Below are 25,630 nucleotides of genomic sequence, written 5' to 3'. Positions count from 1 at the left end.
CAATTCGTCGAGGCATGGACTCTACAGTCGTGGTCAAAAGTTTTGAGAATGACACAAATACTAATTTTCACAAAGTCTGCTGCCTCAGTTTTGATGATGGCAATTTGCATATACTCCAGAATGTCATGAAGAGTGATCAAATGAATTGCAATTAATTGCAAAGTCCCTATTTGCCATGAAAATGAACTTAATCCCCCAAAAACATGTCCACTGCATTTCAGCCCTGCCACAAAAGGACCAGCTGCCATCATGTCAGTGATTCTCTCGTTAACACAGGTGAGAGTGTTGACGAGGACAAGGCTGGAGATCACTCTGTCATGCTGATTGAGTTAGAATAACAGACTGGAAGCTTTAAAAGGAGGGTGGTGCTTGAAATCATTGTTCTTCCTCTGTTAACCATGGTTACCTGCAAGGAAACATGTGCCGTCATCATTGCTTTGCACAAAAAGGGCTTCACAGGCAAGGATGTTGCTGCTAGTAAGATTGCACCTAAATCAACCATTTATCGGATCATCAAGAACTTCAAGGAGAGAGGTTCAATTGTTGTGAAGAAGGCTTCAGGGCGCCCAAGAAAGTCCAGCAAGCGCCAGTACTGTCTCCTAAAGTTGATTCAGCTGCGGGATCGGGGCACCACCAGTGCAGAGCTTGCTCAGGAATGGCAGCAGGCAGGTATGAGTACATCTGCACGCACAGTGAGGTGAAGACTTTTGGAGGATGGCCTGGTGTCAAGAAAGGCAGCAAAGAAGCCACTTCTCTCCAGGAAAAACATCAGGGACAGACTGATATTCTGTAAAAGTTACAGGGATTGGACTGCTGAGGGCTGGGGTAAAGTCATTTTCTCTGATGAATCCCCTTTCCGATTGTTTGGGGCATCCGGAAAACACCTTGTCCGGAGAAGAAAAGGTGAGCACTACCATCAGTCCTGTGTCATGCCAACAGTAAAGCATCCTGAGACCATTCATGTGTGTGGTTGCTTCTCAGCCAAGGGAGTGGGCTCACTCACAATTTTGCCTAAGAACACAGCCATGAATAAAGAATGGTACCAACACATCCTCCGAGAGCAACTTCTCCCAACCATAACTAGGTGGCTCGGGGAACAAAACATCGACATTTTGGGTCCATGTTCAGGAAACTCCAGACCTTAATCCCATTGAGAACTTGTGGTCGATCCTCAAGAGGCGGGTGGACAAACAACAACCCACAAATTCTGACAAACTCCAAGCATTGATTATGCAAGAATGGGCTGCCATCAGTCAGGATGTGGCCCAGAAGTTAATTGACAGCATGCCAGGGCGGATTGCACAGGTCTTGAAAAAGAAGCGTCAACACTGCGAATATTGACTCATTGCATAAACGTAATGTAATTGTCAGTAAAAGCCTTTGACACTTATGGAATGCCTGTAATTATACTTCAGTATACCATAGTAACATCTGACAAAAATATCTCATAACACTGAAGCAGCTAACTTTGTGAAGACCAATACTTGTGTCATTCTCAAAACTTTTGACCACGACTGTACAAGGTGTCGAAAGCATTCCACAGGGATGCTGGCCCATGTTGACCCCAATGCTTCCCACAGTTGTGTCAAATTGGATGTCCTTTTGGTGGTGTACCATTCTTGATACACATGGGAAACTGTTGAGCATGGAAAACCCAGCAGCGTTGCAGTTGTTGACACACTCAAACCGGTGCGCCTGGCACCTACTACCATATCTCGTTCAAAGGCAATTCAATATTTTGTCTTGCCTATTCACCCTCTGAATGGCACACATACACAATCCATTGCTGGTTTGTCTCAAGGCTTAAAAATCATTTATTTAACCTGTCTTAATATACACTGATTTGAAGTGGATTTAACAAGTGACATCAATAAGGGATCATAGCTTTCACCTGGATTCACCTGTTCAGTCTATGTCATGGAAAGAGCAGGTGTTCCTAATGTTTTGTACACTCAATGTATGCGTTTGTGTGCTTTTTTACACAGTAGGCGTTGCCTTTTAGTCAATAAGACTGTTATTGCATTATGGAAGAAGTATATATTGTCCTTTCTTTTTGCCCTTTCGAGGAATATGTCAATTCATTGATGTCTTGCCATTGTCTGATCAGTCCATCAAACAGGCAGAATGTGTGGAGGCGGAGGCAATATAAGATTTGAGTCATGTTGCTACACAATTTGTCCTCTGTATCATACAATATATGTCGATAGAAATTATAATTATCCAAATATTTCTCTTTAGACTTGAGTAATTAGTGATATTTTCTAATACCTTAATTTAGAGATATTTAGATCTCATTGGCCAAAATCGGAAGTATTTACCTACTTTCATTATCTTTTAATTAAATGGTATAATTCAGGGCTGCTACAAAAATGCATACAAATATTTGTATCATATTATTTGATTAAAGGTTTAAAAGTAAACACTTGATTCCAATATTTGGGTAGTTTTAATCATAATTAACATTTTAAACTTTCACAAAGTTATAATTCACAGCTTTCAATTGTCTTATATGTTACCCTTTTTTAGTTAAAGAATGGATAAGGTGAATTGGTCACTCTACAGGAGGTTGGATTTAGTCTGTAAAATATTATACTTGTACAATTTTAGTTATTTCTTCAGAGGTGTTTTCGTATTTGGATCTCATATAGCAATTTGTAACACATGAAATGAAAAATGTTCTATATGAAACTAAAGCATCCAAACATACATCACTGTCAATGGAAAATGCTTCCATTAAATCAGTCAAAACAGGCTGTGAAGTAGTACACATTTTAAAAAGCCACCGTCAAGGCTACAACAAATGAAATATACACTATGCGCTAGAACACCATTCCTGTCAAACAATAAGCCCTAATTTGTTCCTGTGTTCTCCTTCAGGTCCTCCCAACAACCACCACAGTCAGTCTCTGCGGCCGCCGCTCCCTCCTCCCCACAACCACCACCAGTCGTCGGCCAACTCCCTGAACCGCAACACCCTGGCCAGCCGCCGCGGCCCAACCCATGCCCCCTCGGCGGCCCCCGGGGAGGGCCCCTCCACGCCAGAGTCAGTCCAGCTCCAGGACAGCTGGGCGCTGAACAGCAGCGTGCCCCTGGAGACCAGGTCAGTCACACTGTCTCCCTGCCTGCCTGTCTGCCATCCGTTCATGTTTGGACATATTTATCCAAGTGACAAAGGTCTTTACCTTAAACCTAAAGGCTCTGGTCAGGTTTGTGGGTGCCCTCTGCCCAGCTGCTAGAGCTCTGAACTCAACATCCCCTCCTGCCGTTGCCCATCTTCCCACACAGCCACACTGGCACACAGGCAGAGGCCCTGCCTGCTGCTCTCGCTCTCTGGTGTTCTGGTAGATGGAAGCTGGTGCCCTCCTCTCTCCCTCTGTTCTGTCTTCTGTTTGGTGTGTGATTGCCCGGCTCCTGCTGGGTTGTGGGTCGCTCCTCTATGTTCCCAGATCACACCCCAAACACGCCGCATGCACAATTCATGAGGCCGGGACTACAGGGCGTGTCTCTTTAGATGTTTTATTCACCAGGAGCACAGGCGCAGCTCCTGCTACTCCTGCTACTGCCGGGCGCCTTCATCTACCTGCTCCCTCCTCTCCAGTCACAGCCAGCATGCCTCTACTGAGTGAGGAAATCAGTTTGAAAAAAGAGTTATACTATTGGAACTCCAAATGATGATATACTGTGCACAGTATAGATATTTATCAATGTTTCTCAATTCCATAATGTTAGCTGAGATACGCAGGAATAACGAGACAGTGTTCAGGATGTTAGGGTTGTATTTCCTGATTTGGTGTCCTAGCAGCATGAGTTTTTAGGCCAGACGTTTCCCCAAACGTCTCCAGTATGGTGGTTTGTTAGTTAGTTTATTAGGTTTTATGACTTCCCTTTCTACCGTGGACAGCAACCCAATTTCCTCTTCCTAGTCCTACACTTTACACAGACAGCTATATACACATACACACTCACACAAATGCACACAAACGCCAAATACAAACAAAACAAAACAGTACAAAAACACTGCGTCTATTCCCTCACTATCTTCTCCCCCTAGTGCTCCTTGCCCTTTTCTCCTCTCCCCCCTTCTGTCTCTCCTCTTCTCTCTTCCCTCTCTCCCTGCCCCCTCATTGCCTGTTCTCAGCAGGCAGATTAATATAGCTTCTGTCGGGGCATATGGGCCTGACCTCACACACTTCAGTTCATAATTCTTTGTCTTTCAGATGCCCCTGTCTAGGGCATCTTGCAGCGCTAGCACTTTTACTTAGTTTCACCCATTAATACTGCTTGGTCTTTGTAGAGTCTCCCTCATAGGCACAAAACAGCATTTCATCTGGGGCCTGACCCTTTACCCTGTGACCTGGAACCACCTGCCATGCTGTCCATCATACCACTGCTGGAGATAATATAACTCATACAGTACATTCAAACACACACTAACACGCACACGCACACGCTCTTCTCTCTCTCTCTCTCTCTCTCTCTCTCTCTCTCTCTCTCTCTCTCACACTCACACTCACACACACACACACTTGGGTTTGGCTTGGAAAAAAAAATTTTTTTGCAATGGAGCAAATCAACTGTAAGCTTACCATATTGCACATGACTACAGTAGAAAGACACATAACATAGTGCAGGGGTTTTGAAACTTGGGTCCGCGGACCCCTAGGAGGTACTGCAGGAGTCCGCAATTTTATTGAATACATTTTTGGGATTTTTTATATGAAAAATATGAATATCGCTAGCTACAACATAATACCATTGTGGATAACAGTTTTATCTCTCTGCGTCCAGTATGAAATAAGTTAGAGGTAGTTTCACGAACCAATGCTAACTAGCATTAGAGCGTTGTTCATCCAACTCTGGGGAAGTAGATAAATGGCTTCATTGCCAAAATCTCTAACTATCCCTTTAATATGGAGGAAATTACAGTCATTGGAGCTAATTACAGTTTTTCTTCTGTATATAAAATTCTTAGGCGGGCCGTCTAAGTGGTCATTTTTGGGATGGAAAAACAGTTTCAGTGTCAACTTAAACGACCAAAACCAGATAGAAAGCATGCAGAAAAGATATTGAACTATATATTTTTTTTTATAAAACAATCTTTGAAAACTAAGAATCGAATAAAAGCTAGACAGTCAAGGAAAATCCAAAATTAAATAAAAATGGCATTCAGGGCACATGCCCATTGATTTTGTTGTGATGTTTGAGCAGAGGAACACAGCATTAGACATGGCAAAATGCATAGAATTGCAGGAAATTAGCTTTAAAGCTGCAGAATTGTCTCTCAGCTCCATGCCAAACTGTGTAGGATTGCTGGAAATTAACTTCAAATCTGCTGCAGTTCAATGGAAAGATTTGAAGAATTGCAGACAATTACCTTTAAAACAGCTAAATGTTCTCACCACCGCCAAGATACCTTTACCTTTCTAGCTAATAGGCTATGTTAGAGTTGACACTTCCTCTTCCAATTTAACTGTGGGGTGGTCAAAATAATGAAACTGTCTACCAAATCTATTAATTAAAAAAAAAATATTACTTCTACTTGCCATTATCATTCACCTTTTTGCTAACATATGATGGGGGTACCTGGGTCGCCAGTTTGCATGGGCAAGAAAAGTTTGAAAACCACTGTCATAGTACAATATTTTATATAATTCCCTCATGAAATGCTTGCCCTAGTCTTTATGTGCCATGGAACTAGAGTGCATAAATGAGCAGCAAAAATGTTCAGGGTGACATCGATGTTATCTATAAAGGATCCATATTTTGTTGTGTTACAAAGTGGGATTAAAATGGATTTAATTGTAATTATTTGTCAACAATGTACACAATACTCTTTAATGTCAAAGTGGAAGAAAAATGTGTACATTCTTTAAAAGATTAATAAAAATATAGTTGTTGCATAAGTCAATGCATGTTAGAAACACCTTTGGCATCGATTACAGCTGTGATTCTTCTTGGGTAAGTCAGAAGAGCTGCACACCTGGATTGTGCAATATTTGCCCATTTATTATTTTCAAAATTCTTCAAGCTCTGTCAAGATTTTGGGGATCATGGCTAGACAGCAATTTTCAAGTCTTGACATAGATTTTCAAGCAGATTTAAGTCTAAACTTTAACTTGGCTACTAAGGAACATTCACTGTCTTCTTGGTAAGCAACTCTGGTGTAGATTTGGCCTTGTGTTGTAGGTTATTGTCCTGCTGAAAGGTGAATTCCTCTCCCAGTCTCTGGTGTAAAGCAGACTGAAGCAGGTTTTCCTCTAGGATTTTGCCTGTGCTTAGCTCTATCCCGTTTCTTTTCATCCTGAAAAACTCCCCAGTATTTCGTGATGTCAAGCATACCCATACCATGATGCAGCCACCACCATGCTTTATGCAAAAAAGTGTCTTTCTTTGCTGTGTTTTTTGCCGTATTACTTTAGTGCCTTGTTGCATACAAGATGCATGTTTTGGAATATATATTTTTTCTGTGTATTTGTATTCTTCTTTGCACTCATTTAGGTCCCTACAATGTTGTTGATCCATCCTCAGTATTCTCCCATCACAGCCATTAAACTGTAGCTATTTTAAAATCACCAATTGCCTCATGATAACATCCCTTAGCAGTTTCAACCCTGTCCTGCAGCTCAGTTCAGAAGGACGACTGTATCTTTGATGTGTCTGTTTGGTTTAATACATAATCCACAGCATAATTATTTACTTGACCATGCTTAAGAGATAATCAATGTCTGATGTGTCATTGTTACCCATCTACCAATCACTGCCCTTCTTTATGAGGCTATTGAAAAGTTCCCTGGTCTTTGTAGTTGAATCTGTGCTTGAAATTCAATATTTGACTGAGGGACCTTCCAGATGTTGTATGTATGAAGGACAGAGGAAGGGTCAGTCATTCAAACATCATGTCAATCCCTATTATATCACACAGAGTGTCCATGTAACTTATTCTGTGATTTGTTAAGCCACATTTTAATCCTGAACTAATTTAGGCTTGCCATAACAAAGGGGCTGAATACTTATGCAGTGACTATATTTTAGTTATGAATGTTTTATTTATCTTAAAAAATATATAAAAATGACATTACAGAGTACTTTGTGTAGATTGTTGACAAAAAAAGGACTATTAAATACATTTTAATCCCACTTAGTAGCACAATAAAATGTGAAGAATTCCAAGGGGTCTGAATACTTCTGCAAGGCACTGTAAATCTGTCATACTCTAGGGTCCAGTCTCATCACATTCCAGAAATTGTGAATTGAAATGAAATAATAAAAAATCCATTATCCTGAGAGGTGAGCTGAGTCACTGCCCGGTCCGCTTTCTCCCTGTATCCCAATGGGCTTGTTTGAGACGTCTGGACCATTCCTCTCTCTCTCTCACTCTCTTCCTCTCTCTCTCTATCTGCAGATTGAATGTCCTCCTCCAGCAGTCGATTTCTGCTGAGGAGCCCTGAAATTAAACAGGTTGGGGGAGATAAAAAATCACAAAGTGTAGCGAGTAGCGGCCACCTGTGCAATGGTGCTGTAGGACTATAGGTGTTCCTCCCTATATTCTCAACAACAGAATGCATAGCCTGTATTTACTCAATGTGCATGTATGAGCCGAGCCCTACTACTGTATGTATTAGACAATACTCATGAGCAGTCTGCTCATGTAATATGAAGACCAAGCCACTGATTATTATGGTGCTGTATTAGCATGTTCATGGCATCTTTATTGAAATTCATTATGCACTATTAATGGCTGCCATGTTAAATGGTAGTGTTTGTAGCTTGTTCAATTTCCAAATGGAGACCTAATGTGAAATGCCTTTTTTCACTGTTTCAACCCCACTGAGACCCAGTTTCTTAACCGTGAGCTCTGTCAAGGAGAGACATCTTCTGAGAATAAGATATTTTTCTCTGTGTTCAACTGCGGCATTGTGGTTGCTATCCTGTCAGATTTAGTTTTGTTGTTGTGGAAGTCTTCAAAAGTTGATTGATTCTATTCTATTTGACAGTTTTAAAAAAAATGACATATACACACACACAGTACATACATTTTAAAAACTAGTCTGGGATAACAAAATAAAGTCAATGACTTATTTTTATTGTGGTCCCTTAAAGTGCATGGTGCAATACACTACATAAATACAATTAAATGTATTGCACAATTGCAAGGTCACTTGAAGAGTTAACTTAAATTCCTTCTGAAGGTAGTAAACAAAATGATCCAGCCACACTAGGGGGGTTCAACTCCCGAACCTTTTGATGTTGCTTTTTATTAGATTAGATTGACTGACTCTGGCACCGTCGGTATGGTCAGGATGGTTCAGTGTGTTAGCACCCAGCTCAATGTGTTGCCGTGGTTGCACCTTGCAGACAGACCTGGCCCTGCCTGCCTGATATTCTGGAGGTATTCGTATTGAGAGAGAAGCAACCAGAACATCCAACAGTTCAGCCCTCCGTGCCTTGAATGCCAAACAGGGTTCATTACATAAATTCTTATGCTACATTTCTGTTGCCCTTGATAGCTTTACCATTATGTCCTGGCATGTCTGGTAGAATACTAATAGAGCTAGACTCCAGTTGAATTCCTGTTCATTATCTGTAAAATCTCCATTTACTCGTTAATTGCGCTGGCTTTACACGCCCTCCCCCAGGATGAGAGAAGTGTTTACTGTGAAAGAGAGACTATGAACACAGTTTTGTCTTGCTGTTTTGTTTTGTTCTGTTTGACTTGGTTTGTATTCATCTGTGGTTTTGTTTAACTGTCTGTGTGGGATAAACTCCTCTGAGTGGCATGTTGTGGCCAATTTACAAACAGGAGCAGGAAGGAAAGAAAATACTTTCACCATTAGTGCTATTTAAAATGATGATAGATTAACATCTGGATAAAATAAATAAACAAAAAGGCAAAAAGTCTCACCTGAAAGAAAATAGTTTTTTGGGGTGTTCTTATTCAAATGAAGCTTTGAAGCTGGCTCTCCTCTTTTAAAAATGTAATAACTGCTGAATAGGACATTTATTTTTACTATTGACTGATTTGGATACAAACGGCCTTCTTTGTCATGTCAGGACAGAGAATATTAAATGCTCTTCTATGTTGTGATAATATTGTGTTGTTTCATTCAGGTGGTAATACCCACACATTATCAACTGTGATATCATCCAACTCATCTCATCTCTTGTGTGCTTGCCAAAGCTATCTCTGACGACGGCTATACGACTTGTGCCCTGGTGAATAAAATATGATTGATTTATGGATTCATTTTCCTGCCGCCTGCTCTGGTGCAATTAACATGCATCTAGTTGAGAGGATATTCTCTCCACTAACACGGTGTGACGTGATGGCCGTGGCCAGCCGCCTGCCTGTCACCAAGGGACAGGTCATTAATCAGGCAGTGTCAGCGGGCAGGCCAGGGTAAGGGGCAGGGCGCTAACCTCAGCCATGTTTTCATTAGTGCACATACACAGCCGTCAGGAGGGGCCGCTCCCAGTGTAACACCTTCTCAGGTTGCCGCGGTGACACCTCTTTTCACTGTCTTCATCCCCCTTTAGTATATACAGAGGAGGAGGTATAGAGGATGATACTCTGAGGAACCATAATGGCCATCTGGAAAGTCAGCATATGTGCATCGTGTTAGGCTGAACTCATATTTAACACAAGCAAAATGGGGATCAACCAAACATACGTACATCAAACATATTTTTGGATGTCATCCCTTTGATCGCCGCTATACAGCCATATACAGTATATTCAATATATTATGTTCAGACAAACCATTCCTGAAGGTGTTTATTTCTCTTCACATGAGATTGTTAGAGTGAATTGAATGTTGATTATTAGCTCACATGTTGCAGACCTTGGGATTAGTTGATCTCATCAGCGAGCCATCATTTGATATTAACTGATAATTGGGTAGACAGGCAAGTCAGCCCACTTTATCATCACTATTCCAGGGTGAGGAATGCCGATACACAATCAAAATGGCTATGAAAACAGGCTGTTGCCTTGAGCAGGTTTCACAGTTGACCTTGCCTGCATGTAAATCCCAATGTAAGACTGATCAGAAATGTAACGACTGAGAGAGACACATCGAGGTAAGACCTTGAGTTATGAGATGTGCGCACGCCTCCTACAGCTTGTTTGTGCATACAACCTGTTTTTTTTTTTTCTCTCACTCCTCCTCACTTTGTCTCTCACTCATATCTAAGTCGTTCTGTTCCTTTCTCACCCCATGAAATTATTTCTGAGCTGACGCTGTCATTTGGACACAGACCACCAAACCGGTGAATTGAGAATTGACGGTCAATCCATTTGTTACTCTCTCTGCTGCTTCCCCTTACCTACTTCAAAGAAGAGCTCTTTCCCTTTACAACACATATAGTCGATTTAACAGACATCTTTGACAGATTTCCTACTTATTTCTAATGTTAATTCCCAGACCTTTTGTTACAAGTCATCCTTGGTGTTCTCCATCGGTTCTTCGGTTGGTTGAGAGATGGGCTGTGGAGAGCCTGTTCGTGTTGATGTCAGTCTTCTACGGCTAGGATTGGTCAGACACCAGCTCAGGAGTTGAGACGCGTAATTGGTAGATATGCACCATTGATCTAGTCACTACTTCTCCAATTGAGGAGAGGAGAAGAAACTGTCCTTTTGTTGTGTGTGAGTGAATAGAAGGGAAATTTAGTTTTTTGAGGCGAGAGAGGAGTGACACCATGATGATTGATGCGGGGGGTTTTGGACTTCCTTCCCTGTCCGGGCTGGAGCTGTGGAACGAGATCTGAGAGGAGAGTGTTTTGGGGTTCAGTGTGGGGCAGCAGCTTGTGAGAGCTTCCGACCGGCATCAAAGCGGCACGGTCAACTGTCTTCCACTTTCATCCCCATCCCATCTGCCTCCTCGTAGACCTCCCCGCGGGGTCTGCCACCCACCTGGCACAGGCCAGCATTGCACTGGCCTGGCACTGGGGTCTGCCCGTAGCCAAGCTGGGCACTGGACACGGCCCACAGAGTCAAACCGACGGCAATGAGGTGCTGGGGGAGAGATACTGTTGAAGCGGACTCCTTTAGCTACAGTATTTACTAATCTTCACATTGGTATATATGCAGTATGTTGTTGTCGTGCAAGACGGGTAGAAATTAGACTGCTGATGACGAAGAAGCAGTTGATTTTTATCCTTAGCCTAAGCACTAACCATGATAATGAGTATAATAATGAAATGCCAGGAAGGAGATCATCTTTATATTCTGAATGCTTTTAGCTGTATAATTCAGTGTCCTTAGACCGCTTTGAGTAGCGTGAATAAGAAAATCAATGCAGGTGAATAATTGCTGGTAGAATATAGAGGGGCACTTCATTGCTCCAGATGTCCCATTATATTCTGAAAGCTACTGTTCACTCCAACACAATTTGCACATTCTATTGGCAATAGAGACCCTGTAGCAGCTGATTGTAACTCTGTGTGTCCGCCTCTTTCTCTCTCCTTTCCCTTTTCTCTCCTTCGCTGTAGGCACTTCCTGTTTAAAACCCCATCTGGGACCACTCCCCTGTTCAGCAGCTCGTCTCCAGGGTACCCCCTGACGTCTGGGACCGTCTACTCCCCCCCACCGCGGCTGCTACCCAGAAACACCTTCTCCAGGAGCTCCTTCAAGCTGAATAAACCCTCCAAGTACTGCAGCTGGAAATGTGCTGCCGTGTCGGCCATCGCTGCTGCCGTCCTGCTGGCCGTGCTGCTCTCCTACTTCATAGGTAGGCAATGGTACACTTCAGAACAGTACTGTAGGCCCCCTTGTTATAGTGATATGCTATCTGCTATCAGATTGGCTTGGCTCATATCACCTGTTTGGGAATGAACTGGAAAATATTCCACCTGAAAATCAAGGGTACCATAGGCCTATCAAAATAATGATATTAAAATTCATAGATACTTGACATGGAAAAGGAATTGCTAGAACCTTGCACATATATCATAATTAGCTTGACATTTGACACACAATGAATCAGTACGTGCCGTTTTGCATATTATGTTGGTTATTATAAAATGGAATATGTATTCATGCTCATGACAAATGTATGACCGTGGATGAAGCACATTGAAAGAACAGGCTATATGAACACTCAACCTACTCTAGCCTTACTCCGTGATCGGTTTCATCCCACAATATTTACTATGAGCATTTTGTTTTGTGAGGTAACGATTTATAGCCAGAATGAGGCCTCTCAGGCAGTGTTCAGATCTGACATGCTGATTGTGAGTCATCGCAGCACTGCTGTTAGCTCCCCACACCAGGCTGAGAGAGGGAGCCTGTCGCTCCCCAAGCCTTGCTCCTCAGAGGACTGTGGACACAGTCGATACTGAGGCGTAGAGCGCTAGAGTGAGAGAGGGAGCAGAGCCCACTGCAGGAGGGTTGGAAAATAAGAGCAAACACATCAAAGGGCTTTGATGAGCTGATCAAGAGCCTCACTGTGGTCGTGTAGCTCAGTTGGTAGAGCATGGCGCTTGCAATGCCAGGGTTGTGGGTTCGATTCCCACGGGGGGCCAGTATGAAAAAAAAAAAAATATATATATATAACATGTCTGCAGTGGAGAGCTCAGTAACTCTGGATAAGAGCGTCTGCTAAATGACTAAAATGTCACATAATAACAGCTAAGGCCAATCTCCTGTGGGGGGTGGGGGTTGCCTGAATGTGTTGTATTAAGGGCTCTGTGTGGTAGAAACCGATACATTAGTTGTGGTGGCCAAGCCTATGTGGTTTTCGGTCGACTTCACCCTGCTTTCAGGGCTTCACTGTTTGGAATTGCAATGTTTGTGGATATATTTATTCACTGTGAGATTGCGTTGACACGTTTGTCCTTTTCAAAGCTGGAGAGACACACACAGAGGGGGAGAAAAAACAGAGAGAGAGAGGGAGAGCTGTCTCATTGTCTCTGGGCAGCCATGGGTGGAAGCTGGCTGTGTGTGTGCACTGGTGTGTGGTGCGTGGTGAAACTCCCCCATTACCTGTGGGATTATGTTTCGCATGGCGTGGCACTCAGGCACACCGAGGGAGGGAGGCAAGGTCACCACTCAGCAGGCAGAGTGCTCTGTATCCCAGCGCGGGGATGGGGTTCGAGGCTTTACGGGCTGAGCGGTTCTGATCCAGCCCCCGGGCCAGGCCAATACTCAGTGGGCCTGGACTTCTGAGCAGAACCGGCCCCTGTGCGTGCGTGCAAGCTGCAGAAAGAAATGTGACCGTGGCTTTTTACAAACAAACAAATCTGGGCGGCTGCAGCTGAGCTCTCCACTGCAGACACATCCATAGCCACAGACTACACAGAGAGAGGCCCAGACTCTGTTTACGTACCTGGGAGATCTGCACTAATGCATCTGAAAACGCAGCAGTCAGACAAATATAGGTTATTTCTGTTTCCCTCTTCCATAAGTGTCTAAAAAATGATTCTATCTGTCCTTTTTTTGAACTCCACAATTAGTATTTGAAGAGAACTTCTCTCAGAGACTCAAGACAAAGAATATGCTCTGAAAGAGTTGAATACTAGTCTCTGTTTGAGTCTGCGTAGCAGCATGCCTCTTAACCCAATACACTTGTGGGATAGGACTAAATTGAAATGTTTCTTACAGAAGAAATATGGAAAGCGTATGCATAAACCATGGTAGCAAAGAGGAATCGATATAGGTTCTAATCTCGTCTTTATGTGCATTTTACATTGACTGTACTTTTCGCCACATTTGTTGATAACGAAATCTGTAAATACTCTGGATACATTCAGTAACATGACTCGACTATTCCTGTAAAATGTGGGGTAGGTGCAACATAAGACAAAAAATTGACAAGGGTTTGAGTGAGAGGACTAACTGGAGTCTCCAAGTGGCCACACACCTCTCCAAAGTGTGCACAGTTCCTACGTAATTTTAATGCACCTTTATGACTCAAAGAAGAGTCTTCAACTATAAGGTGCTATTTTGAGCTCTCCTAGCTGTGCTGTTGAGGAACTAGAGCAAGCAGACTTGTAGTTGTTGTCTTTGGAACACAGCCCTGCATCCCCGCCTACACAATTACTGTTGTTGTTTACACATTCCAAAAACAGTCCATTATAAATCGCAATCTGGTCAGGTGGGCATCATTTGAAAGCGTGTTCTATTGCCAACATGGCTAGCTAGCTAAATTACTAAATACGATCTTACAGTGTTAGGCTTTCACAAGGCAATTCAGAGAAGCAGATCCTAATTTTGGTGCATTCAGATGCGTGTTCCCCGCCAAAGTTCTTCACAATACAACAAACCGGCTCATTCTGTTCAGGACAACCCAGGGTATAAGGCCATGTCATCTTGGAACTGTACATCAAACATAGTGATCATAAACGTTGACACTATATTACGAGTTTTATGATATGGAAATGGGAAGTGCACATTTGGACTCACGGGTGTTTGGCTTGTATGACATCAAAGCGGTATTTATTATAATTCTCAATGTCTCATCTTTCGACATACATCGATTCCTCTTTAATGACAGCGTTTCCCTAACTCAGACAACAACACATTTGCAAAAGTTGCCCAATTAGTGGGAGGGATCGGGGCAACGTCTTGTCACACGCGGTGTTCACGTTCAGAATCGCTGTCAGTCGAAACCAATACTGCACTGTGAAGATGAGACCTTGAGCTCTGACGTCATGAGTAGCATGTTGTTGTACAGCCACTGCGTTCCAATTTAGGCACAGTGTCCATATCTGCTATTTTGAACCCGTATACGGGTACGAGTGTAAAGAACTACTGGGCCAATCACAGGGACGTTGTTACATCATGAAAGACTGACACCCACCAATTGTCCTTGTATCTCTCCACTCGTCCATTCCTCTAAAGACACTTGTTTGCCACAAAGGTGTTTTTATAATCCTTGTGTTTTGTTTGGAAACACACTCGCTCACAGACCTACCGCATCCAAGGGGCTGAGAGGTTTACTGTTGCTAGGACACAGGTGAGGTGAGCAGGCCTGATGCAAGCCGAGCAGGTCTAGCATCATTATGCTAGGTGGGGATGGCGATGGGGAGTGGAGAGCCCTGCTGCTGCTGCCTCCTGCGTCTTTCTCTCTCTCTCTCTCTCTCTCTCTCTCTCTCTCTCTCTCTCTCTCTCTCTCTCTCTCTCTCTCTCTCTCTCTCTCTCTCTCTCTCTCTCTCTCTCTCTCTCTCTCTCTCTCTCTCTCTCTCTCTCTCTCTCTCTCTCTCATTTCTTAAAGGACAGCAGGTCTAATTTACACTAATTGGTGAACGAGGATGAAAGGAAGAGATAAATGATGAGTATGTCTAGGCTAAGCTATCCACCTCCCAAACACCCTGTTGATATAGGTTCTACTCTTATCCCTGTCTTGTTTTGTACGCTTTGTACAAAATAATAAAATGCAGGACGACAGGATATTTATAAACGTACCTCTTTATTAACTAGCTATAACGTGCATGTCCATGTGTCTCTGGCCATGATCATCTTAGAATGACCTCACCACCTGGGTGGTCTTAACCAATCATTGCACAGTATGATGCATCCAATTACAATTCAGTATGGTGACACATATGAATATTACATCCCCCTTCTTTTAAAAAAAAGAAAAAATATGTGGAACAATAAAGCGTTTCTTTTGAATATATGCTCTGTAGTTTGAACTCGAGGTAAGTAACCATTTAAACTGCACCAACTGCATCAACATAACAGACAAACAATGATTCAGCATATTGTTATTTTTAGAACAAATATTTCTCAGCAACTCAGCTTTTCACTGTAGCAATGACATCTCAACATATCAAACAAATACAATACCAAAGCATTTCAAGTTAACTTTCAATAACAAGTTTACAGTCTGGAAACTCTTTTAGGGCAGCGATCCGCCTACACCCTTTGACATTTCACAGGTCTAGGACAGCTCTAGGCTTGACCTCTCTTCCTGACCTTGTGTGATATGAAGCTGAGCATGCTTCTGTGTCAGTCAACAGTTATTGTGGTGTTGCAGGTAAGTATGGTGTATGTTGTGTTGTGTCTGTGTTTAGTCCATCCCGTTCTCTTTCAGGGGAACAGTTCATCTCGTCAGTGTGTTGTTCTTTTGTGTTCAGTAGGTGACGACGATTGCGGCGGTACACCGCTCCTTCTGCGGTGCGAACGTGATATGAACGTTCAGTGTCAGCTGGTTGGATGACGACTGCTGGCTTCCAGTAGCCATGCTCCTGGATTCTAACTGACTCTCCGTCGTTCAGTGGTGGCAGTGGTCTGGCTGACCTGTCGTAGTATCGCTTTTGCTGTTGCTGTCTCTGTGCACGTTTGCATGCACTTCCTTGTAGCTGACGACCTCAGGTTGCAGCTGCTGGTTGGTGCTGGGGAGGATTGAGCGAAGTCTGCGGCTCATCAACAGCTGGGCTGGTGATTTGAAGTTGTCAACTGGAGTGTTGCGGTATTCAAGGAGACTGAGGTAGGGGTCTCTCTTGTCTGCTTTTGCTTTGTCCATGAGTGATTTAGCGATCTGCACAGATTTTTCAGCAAGGCCATTACTTTGAGGGTAATGTGGGCTTGTGGTGACGTGTGTGAACTCCCATGCTTTTGTGAAGGATTCAAACTCATTTGATTTGTAACAGGGCCCATTGTCAGATATTAAAGTCTCTACAATGCCATGCCTGGCAAAGGCTGCTTTCAGCTTGTGTATCACAGCTGCAGATGTGGTGCTGTGAAGCTTGTCGAGTTCAAAGTATCTGCTGTAGTAGTCCACTGTTATAATGTAGTCCTCGTTGTTCCACGTGAACAGATCGGTTGCCACGACCTGCCAGGGTCGGTCTGGGATACGGTGAGGTAACATTGGCTCTTTGGTGTTCGAGGGGCGTCGTTCAAGACACGTGGGGCATTTACCAACCATGTCCTCTATTTGTTTGCACATTCCGGGCCAAAACAAAATGTCCCGTGCTCTCTGTTTGCACTTTTCCATGCCCATGTGTCCAGCATGGATCTTTGTCAAAATCTCTTCTCTGAGACTGGTAGGAATGATGATTTTCTCTCCTTTGAAAATGATTCCGTTGATCTGTGATAGTTCGTCACGATGGTTCCAGAACTCTGAGACGCTCTGAGGGCATTTTCTCCTCTCCTCAGGCCATCCTGACTGTATGACTTTCCTCAGCTGTGTGAGTTGTGTGTCTTTTTCTGTTTCTGCTCGGATCTCCTTCAGTTTTGTGTCACTAACTGGTAAGTTGCTGTACACAGTGTGCACCTGCATGTCCATGCCTTCACTGAGGCTGCTGTCCTTGTAGGTAAGAAACTTCCTGGAGAGTGTGTCTGCGACAGGGATGTCTTTGCCTGGACGGTGAGTGATTGTGAAGTCGTATTTTTGTAGTTGAAGGATCATTCTCTGTAGCCTTGGCGGGGCTGCGGCTAACGGTTTCCTCATGATTGACTCGAGGGGCTTGTGGTCTGATTCCACAATGACTTGTCGTCCATAGACATACTGATGGAAACGCTTACATCCGAACAGAATGGCGTACAGCTCCTTTTCGATTTGAGCGTAGTTGATTTCACAGTCTTTTCTTTGTTGGGGTCGTAGTAGGCAAGGATTGAACCTGGTTCTTTCGTGATCAAGTCTTTCACTTTCTGGAAAGCGATGTCGTGTTGGTTGTCCCAGAGGAACTCACTGGACTGCTTTTGTAACGATCCCGGCAGTCTGAGTCGGGTCCTGTCTGGTGACTAGTTTTTCCTGTTCGTGATCTCCAGTTTCCCGAGGGTTCGGGAACGCTCCGGGGAGCTCTCTTGTTTTCCGCACCTGCATCCCATCAGCAATCTGCACACCTGGTCCTGATCATCACCCTTCTTAGGCTCTGGCCAAACATCCAGTTCCTGCCGGATCGTTAGCCATGAACAGTAGGTTTATCAGAGTATCAGTTCTAGAGCTTCTAGCGTTAGTTTTGTTGTTTTGTACCTTGTTGGTTTATTGTTGACTTACCTCCGTTTTTGTTCCATCTCCAGTCACTCGTCCGGAACCCTCACCCTACCTCTGCCTGATGGTCGGCGGCTGCCGAGCCATCATTGGACCAACAACTGCACCCTCAACAACTCATCCACGCCGCCCGCTCTGTTCCCTGGATTATCCTGCACCTTTTTGAATCTGTAATAAACCCTCACCTTCGTTCAACTCTCCTTGTCCTGGTCTGCTTCTGGGTTCTGTCTGAGGGAACCGTGACAGAACGATCCGGCCAGTAATGAACCCAGCGGACCTGGACTCTGTTCGCCATGCCATTACCCATCAGGAGAAGATGTTGGGCCATCATAGCACGGTACTACAGGAGATCGCGTTGTCAGTTCGGAACCTTTCTACCGGTCTGACGGAGGTCCAGAACCAACGCAAGTTTCCGGTGGAGGATCCACTACCGGTTTCACCCATCTCGCCTGCCGCTTCTGGAGCTGTGTCCTTCCGTGAGCCCGAGGTTCCGACGCCGGATAGATATGAGGGGGAGCTGGGAAGATGCCGTTCCTTCCTTATGCAGTGTGGATTAGTGTTCGATCTACAGCCCTACTCTTATGCCACAGACAAGGCTAGGATAGCCTTTGTGATTGCGTTGCTGCGTGGTCGAGCGCTGGAGTGGGCTTCAGCCGTTTGGGAACGACAAGACCCCTGCATGGCTTCATACCAGGGGTTCACGGCCGAGATGAGGAAGCTCTTCGACCATTCCGTCCGAGGGAGGGACGCAGCTAGGCGCCTGTTTTCGCTTCACCAAGGAACTCGCAGCGTGGCCGACTTCGTGATCGAGTTCAAGACGTTGGCGGTGGAGAGTGGGTGGAACGAGGAGTCTCTGCAAGCGGCCTTTTACCAGGGTCTGTCGGAGCAGCTCAAGGATGAGTTGATCTCCTATCCGGAGCCTAGTGACCTGGACAGCTTGGTAGCCTTGTCTATTCGGGTGGATAATCGAGTCCGAGAGCGAAGGAGGGAGAAGCAATGGGGTCCGTCCAATCGATCAGCTTCTCAGTTCCCAGTCGGGTCGGGTGGTGGACCAGAACACGTCGATCATTCTCCACCACAATGGATTAGTGGAGAGGTCCTCTCTCCCGATTCTGAACCCATGCAAGTGGGGCGGCACGGGTTAACCAAGGAGGAGCGTCAACATAGACGTAGGACCAACTGCTGCCTCTACTGTGGTAGCTCGGGACATTACATCTCCACTTGTTCCCGGCGGTCGTCAAACTGCCCGGCTCGCTAAAGTTGGGAGGACTTTTAGCGAGCCAGTTTCAACCTCTCAGTACCTCTGTCAGACCCCGTTTCCCGGCTACCCTTGTGAACAGGAATCAGAGCTTAGCGCTTAACGCTTTTATCGATTCAGGTGCCGATGGAAGCTTTCTTGATGCCGAGTTGGTGGAACAGCTGGGGCTTTCCAAGGAGCAATTGCCGGAAGCCATTGAAGCGACCACTCTGAACGGCAGTAGTCTGGCACGTATCACGATGAGGACTGAACCGGTTAAGATGCGGTTGTCGGGGAATCATTCTGAGATGATTTCATTCTTCATTCTGCCGTCTTCCCATGTTCCTCTGGTCCTTGGATACCCCTGGCTGAAGGAACACAATCCCACGTTCGATTGGGTGACGGGCAAGGTAACGAGTTGGAGCCTTGATTGTCATGCTAACTGTCTCAAGACTGCCTGCCCCCATTCGGTTCCCAGTCAGGTGATTGAGGCTAAACCCCCAGATTTGTCCCTGGTTCCCGAGACATATCACGATTTGGGGGAAGTTTTCAGTAAGCAGAAGGCTCTGTCACTCCCTCCCCACCGACCATATGATTGTGCCATCAACCTGGTTCCTGGAGCTGTCTACCCCAAGGGAAGGTTATACAGTATCTCCCGACCTGAACGTGAGGCGTTGGAGACCTACATCAAGGAGTCCCTAGCTGCTGGTCTCGTTCGTCCTCGTCATCACCCCCTGGGGGCAGGATTCTTCTTTGTGGGTAAGAAGGATGGCTCTCTTCGACCGTGTATTGATTATCGGGGGTTGAATGACATCACGGTCAAGAACAAGTATCCCCTGCCCTTGATGAGTTCTGCCTTCGACTCCTTACAGGGTGCTACGGTGTTCACCAAGCTAGACCTACGCAATGCGTATCACCTGGTCCGGATCAGAGAGGGGGACGAGTGGTTGACGGGTTTCAATACACCGATGGGTCACTTCGAGTATCAGGTGATGCCGTTTGGACTGACCAATGCTCCAGCGGTATTCCAGAGTATGGTGAACGACGTCCTGAGAGATATGATCGGTCTCTTTGTGTTTGTTTACCTGGATGACATTCTGATCTTCTCGAAGGAACCTTCCGACCACGTCCAGCATGTCCGGCAGGTTCTGCAGCGATTGTTGGAGAATCGCCTGTTCGTGAAGGCCGAGAAGTGCGAGTTTCACGCCCACACGACATCCTTTCTCGGGTACATCATCTCCAGGGGAGAGATTAGGATGGACCAGGAGAAGGTTAGAGCGGTTCTGGAATGGGCCCAGCCCGGTACGAGATTGCAGCTCCAGAGATTTTTGGGGTTTGCGAATTTCTACCGCAGATTCATCCGGGATTACAGCCGTGTGGCCGCTCCATTAACTGCCTTGACTTCCAGTATCAGGACCTTCAAGTGGAATCCGGAGGCGGATCGAGCGTTTCTGGATTTGAAGAGGCGATTCACCAACGCACCGATTCTCTCTCAACCGGACACGGCCCGTCAGTTCGTTGTTGAAGTGGACGCGTCTGATGTGGGAGTTGGCGCCATCCTGTCGCAGCGATGCTCCACGGACAGTAAACTCCATCCCTGCGCCTACTACTCTCGTCGCCTTTCGCCTGCGGAGAGGAATTACGATGTGGGTAACCGGGAGCTTCTCGCGGTGAAACTTGCCTTGGAGGAGTGGCGCCACTGGTTGGAGGGGGCGGAGCAACCGTTTATTGTCTGGACTGACCACAAGAATCTTGCTTACGTGCAATCGGCTAAACGTCTCAACTCCCGCCAGGCCAGGTGGGCGTTGTTTTTCGGACGATTCAAGTTTTTCCTGACGTTCCGACCTGGATCTAAGAACGGCAAGGCGGACGCCTTGTCCCGGATGTTCTCCAAGACGGAGGAGAGTGGGTCCAAGACCGAGACAATTCTCCCCGGAACTGCGTCGTGGGAGCAGTTATGTGGAAGATTGAGGAGGAGGTGCTGGCGGCCCTTCGGACTCAGCCCGGTCCCGGTAACGGTCCACCCGGTCGGTTGTTTGTGCCTGAGTCGGTTCGTCCTGCTGTCCTCAAATGGTCCCACGCCAGTAAGATGGCTTGTCACCCTGGCGTGGCTCGGACAATGGCGTTTCTTCGCAGACGTTTTTGGTGGCCTGCCATGGCCGAGGATACTCGGGGTTTTGTTGCTGCCTGTCCAGTGTGTGCGCAGAATAAGAGTACCAATCGGTCCAGCTCTGGACTACTTCACCCCCTTCCTATTCCCCGGCGACCATGGTCGCATCTGGCCCTGGACTTTGTCACTGGGTTGCCCGCTTCTGAGGGGAACACGGTCGTTCTGACTATCGTGGACAGATTCAGCAAGTTCGCCCACTTTGTGCCAATTGCCAAGCTTCCCTCTGCCTCGGAGACGTCCGAGATCCTGGTTAGGGAGGTTTTCAGGGTCCACGGTTTGCCCAGTGATATCGTTTCCGACCGTGGCCCTCAGTTTACCTCTGCTGTCTGGAAGTCCTTCTGTTTGGCCATTGGAGCTACAGTCAGTCTCACATCTGGTTTTCACCCCCAATCCAATGGTCAGGCGGAGAGAGCCAACCAGAAGATGGAATCCACGCTACGCTGTCTGGTCTCTTCCAACCCCACCTCCTGGGTCTCTCAGTTGCCTTGGGTTGAGTATGCCCACAATACTCTCCCCTACATCTGCCACTGGGATGTCTCCCTTCCAGTGCCTGTATGGCTACCAACCTCCCTTGTTCCCTTCTCAGGAGAAGGAGCTCTCAGTGCCTTCTGTTCAGGCCCATATTCGCCGTTGCCACCGGACCTGGCATCGGGCCAGAAAGGCACTCCTTAGAGTTTCGGACCGGTATCAGCTCCAGGCGAATCGTCGCCGGATCCCCGCTCCCACCTACACCATCGGAGATAGGGTCTGGTTGGCCACACGGGATCTTCCTTTACGGACTGAGTCTAGGAAGTTGTTACCGAAGTTCATTGGTCCGTTTGTGGTGGAGAAGGTGATCAATCCAGTGGCAGTTCGACTCAAACTACCGAGGACGCTCAGAGTCCATCCCACCTTTCATGTCTCCTGCCTCAAGCCTGTTTTCCTCAGTCCTCTGTTGCCTCCTCCGCCTCCTCCTCCTCCTCCTCGGATGATCGGAGGTGGTCCTGCCTACACGGTGCGTCGCATCATGGATTCCAGACGGCGGGGCCGGGGTTTCCAGTATCTCGTGGACTGGGAGGGGTATGGTCCTGAAGAGAGGAGTTGGATTCCGCGGCGACAGGTCCTAGATGCTGACCTCATCAGTGATTTCTACCGCCTCCATCCTGGCGCTCCGGGAGGTCCGCCCGGTGGCGTTCGTCGGAGGGGGGGTACTGTAACGATCCCGGCAGTCTGAGTCGGGTCCTGTCTGGTGACTAGTTTTTCCTGTTCGTGATCTCCAGTTTCCCGAGGGTTCGGGAACGCTCCGGGGAGCTCTCTTGTTTTCCGCACCTGCATCCCATCAGCAATCTGCACACCTGGTCCTGATCATCACCCTTCTTAGGCTCTGGCCAAACATCCAGTTCCTGCCGGATCGTTAGCCATGAACAGTAGGTTTATCAGAGTATCAGTTCTAGAGCTTCTAGCGTTAGTTTTGTTGTTTTGTACCTTGTTGGTTTATTGTTGACTTACCTCCGTTTTTGTTCCATCTCCAGTCACTCGTCCGGAACCCTCACCCTACCTCTGCCTGATGGTCGGCGGCTGCCGAGCCATCATTGGACCAACAACTGCACCCTCAACAACTCATCCACGCCGCCCGCTCTGTTCCCTGGATTATCCTGCACCTTTTTTGAATCTGTAATAAACCCTCACCTTCGTTCAACTCTCCTTGTCCTGGTCTGCTTCTGGGTTCTGTCTGAGGGAACCGTGACAGCTTTAGCAGCTGACGCAGGGGTGCATTAGCATTGGAGAGGCTGGGTGCGAACTTGGCTAAGTAGTTGACCATGCCAAGCACTGTTTCCAGCTCTGCGCGGTTCTTTGGTGGCTCCATTTCCTTTATGGCTGAGATCTTCTGCGGATCTGGCTTGATTCCATTCGCTGTGAGAAGATGCCCGAAGTAGCTGACCTCTGTAGCGCCGACTGTGCTCTTCTCGGGGTTGAGCCGGACTCCTCTCTCGCGGGACCTTTGCAGCATCGCGCTGAGGTTTCTGTCGTGTTCCTCTTTGGTTCGACCATAGACAAGGATGTCGTCCACAATTGCCACGACTCCGTCGAGGCCTTCGTACACCTCGTCGATCTTTCGCTGAAACTCGTCTTGGGCTGAGATAATCCCAAAAGGCAGGCGACGGAACCTGTAGCGTCCAAACGGTGTGTTGAACGTTGTGAGCTTAGATGACTCTTCTGTGAGCTTGATAGCCCAGTAGCCTGATCTGGCGTCCATGACACTGAAGTAGCGTGCGCCCGCTAGCTTGTGTGTGATGCCATCTAGCGTCGGTAAGGGGTAATGGGGGCGTTTGATAGCCTTGTTCAAGTCTCTTGGGTCGAGACATACTCTGAGCTTGCCTGTCCGTGGTTTCTCCACCACCACTAACGCGTTGACCCAATCCGTCGGTTCTGTAACCTTGGTGACGATGTCAGATTGCTCCATGCTCTCCAACTCTTTCTTCAGACGGGCGCGGAGAGCAAGTGGAATCTTTCTCGGTGGGTAGATCACAGGGGTTGCGTCTGGGTTAAGGTGAATGGTACATTCTCCTGGGAATAGTCCTATTCCTGTAAAAACATCAGCAAACTCCTCCATGACATTCTCTATCTCTACTGGTGCTGTCACTGATAAAACTAGCTTGATAAGGTCCATGTCTAAACATGCTTTAAGACCTAGCACTGCAGGTGCTCGAGTGTCAACAACGTAAAAGTCCAACATCATGTCCCTTTCCTTGTATTTGCATTTGAGAGTGCATGTGCCTTTTACTGGGAGCTGTTCACCACCATAACCAGTCAGTCTGCGCGTGGTGGGCTGTAGCTCACACTCAGATGTCAAGCTTCTGTACTTACTCAGAGGAATAATGTTTACTTGTGCACCAGTGTCTAGTTTGAATTTTAGCTCTGTGCCTTGTCTTCCTATCTCAATGTCAGCAAAGGCTTGCTCTGTCTCTGATATCTGACTTTTCTGTGTCACTGAATCAATAAACAGTTCATCAGCATTTGACTCTTTGATTGACATTTCATCTTCACTCACTGTATGTACTGTTTTTCCACGGTAAACTCTGCACACTTTTGCAAAGTGATTCCATTTTCCACATTTAGTACACTGTTTGCCTTTAGCTGGGCAATTCCCCTGTTCGCCATGCACTTTGTATCCACAATATCCACATGTTTTGGGGGCGTTTGGAGTCTGTGTCGCTCTGTTTTGGAGTTCTGTCTGTCTCCGTTCTGAAACATGCTCTCTGGGCACTGGAGGTGTGCTTTGATGTCTGCCTGACTGCGTGCACTGCTTGTTCACGTGATGCGCTCATGCTGCCGCCTGAAATGGTTTTCATCTGAACCTGTGCTAGCTCGTGAGATCTGGCTATGTCGATAGCTTTGTCCAGCGTTAACTCTGATCCAACATTCAAAAGTTTCTCTCTCACTCGCGGTGATTGTATTCCAAATACAATACGGTCCCTGACCATCTCATCCTTGTTTGCATAATCACAGTCTTTCACAAGCAGACGCAGCTCAGTGACAAACTGTTCAAACGATTCACTAGCGCCTTGTACTTTCTCATGGAATTTGTACCTAGCGAAAATTGTATTGGTCTTTGGCAAAACATATGCTTCAAAACGATCGTAGTATGTTTTCAGTACCTTTGATTCAGCCTCGGTAAGTGTCCATGTGTTGTAAATGTCTCTCCCTTTTTCACCGATCCAGAGGAGCAGGTAGCTGCACTTTTCCTCTTCTCCTCTTTCCTTCAGAGGACCCGTGAACATCAGCTCCACATGCTGTTTGAACTTACGCCATGCATCGGGTAGATTTGTAGACCCCCAATCCATTCGAGGTGAAGGAACTCCAGCAAAATCCATCTTTTAGTCCTTTTACTCTGACACCATGTCTTGTTTTGTACGCTTTGTACAAAATAATAAAATGCAGGACGACAGGATATTTATAAACGTACCTCTTTATTAACTAGCTATAACGTGCATGTCCATGTGTCTCTGGCCATGATCATCTTAGAATGACCTCACCACCTGGGTGGTCTTAACCAATCATTGCACAGTATGATGCATCCAATTACAATTCAGTATGGTGACACATATGAATATTACAATCCCCTTAGTTACAGTGCATTCAAAAAGTATTCAGACCCCTTAACTTTTTCTACATTTTGTTATGTTACAGCCTTACTCTAAAATAAAAAGAATCCCTCATCCATCTACACACAATACCCAATAATGACAAAGCAAAAACTGGTTTTTAGAATTCTGTGCAACTTTATACAACATTTAAAACTGAAATATG

General features: G+C 46.0%; 1 protein-coding gene across 1 annotated transcript in view; it reads left to right on the top strand.

Moving 5' to 3' along the window:
- The window catches only part of LOC121574077 (teneurin-2-like), an 80,729-nt gene that overhangs the window by 19,266 nt on the left and 35,833 nt on the right, over positions 1-25,630 (top strand). Inside the window, exons 3-4 of the mRNA XM_041886659.1 lie at positions 2,878-3,100; positions 11,488-11,726. Of these exons, the coding sequence (XP_041742593.1) occupies positions 2,878-3,100; positions 11,488-11,726 (462 nt within the window). The remainder of the gene's footprint in view (positions 1-2,877; positions 3,101-11,487; positions 11,727-25,630) is intronic.

Source organism: Coregonus clupeaformis, chromosome 9 (genome assembly GCF_020615455.1).
Source record: "Coregonus clupeaformis isolate EN_2021a chromosome 9, ASM2061545v1, whole genome shotgun sequence".
Lineage (NCBI taxonomy): Eukaryota > Metazoa > Chordata > Actinopteri > Salmoniformes > Salmonidae > Coregonus > Coregonus clupeaformis.
Note: the sequence above shows the minus strand (reverse complement) of the source record. Positions and strands in the feature narration are given on the sequence as shown.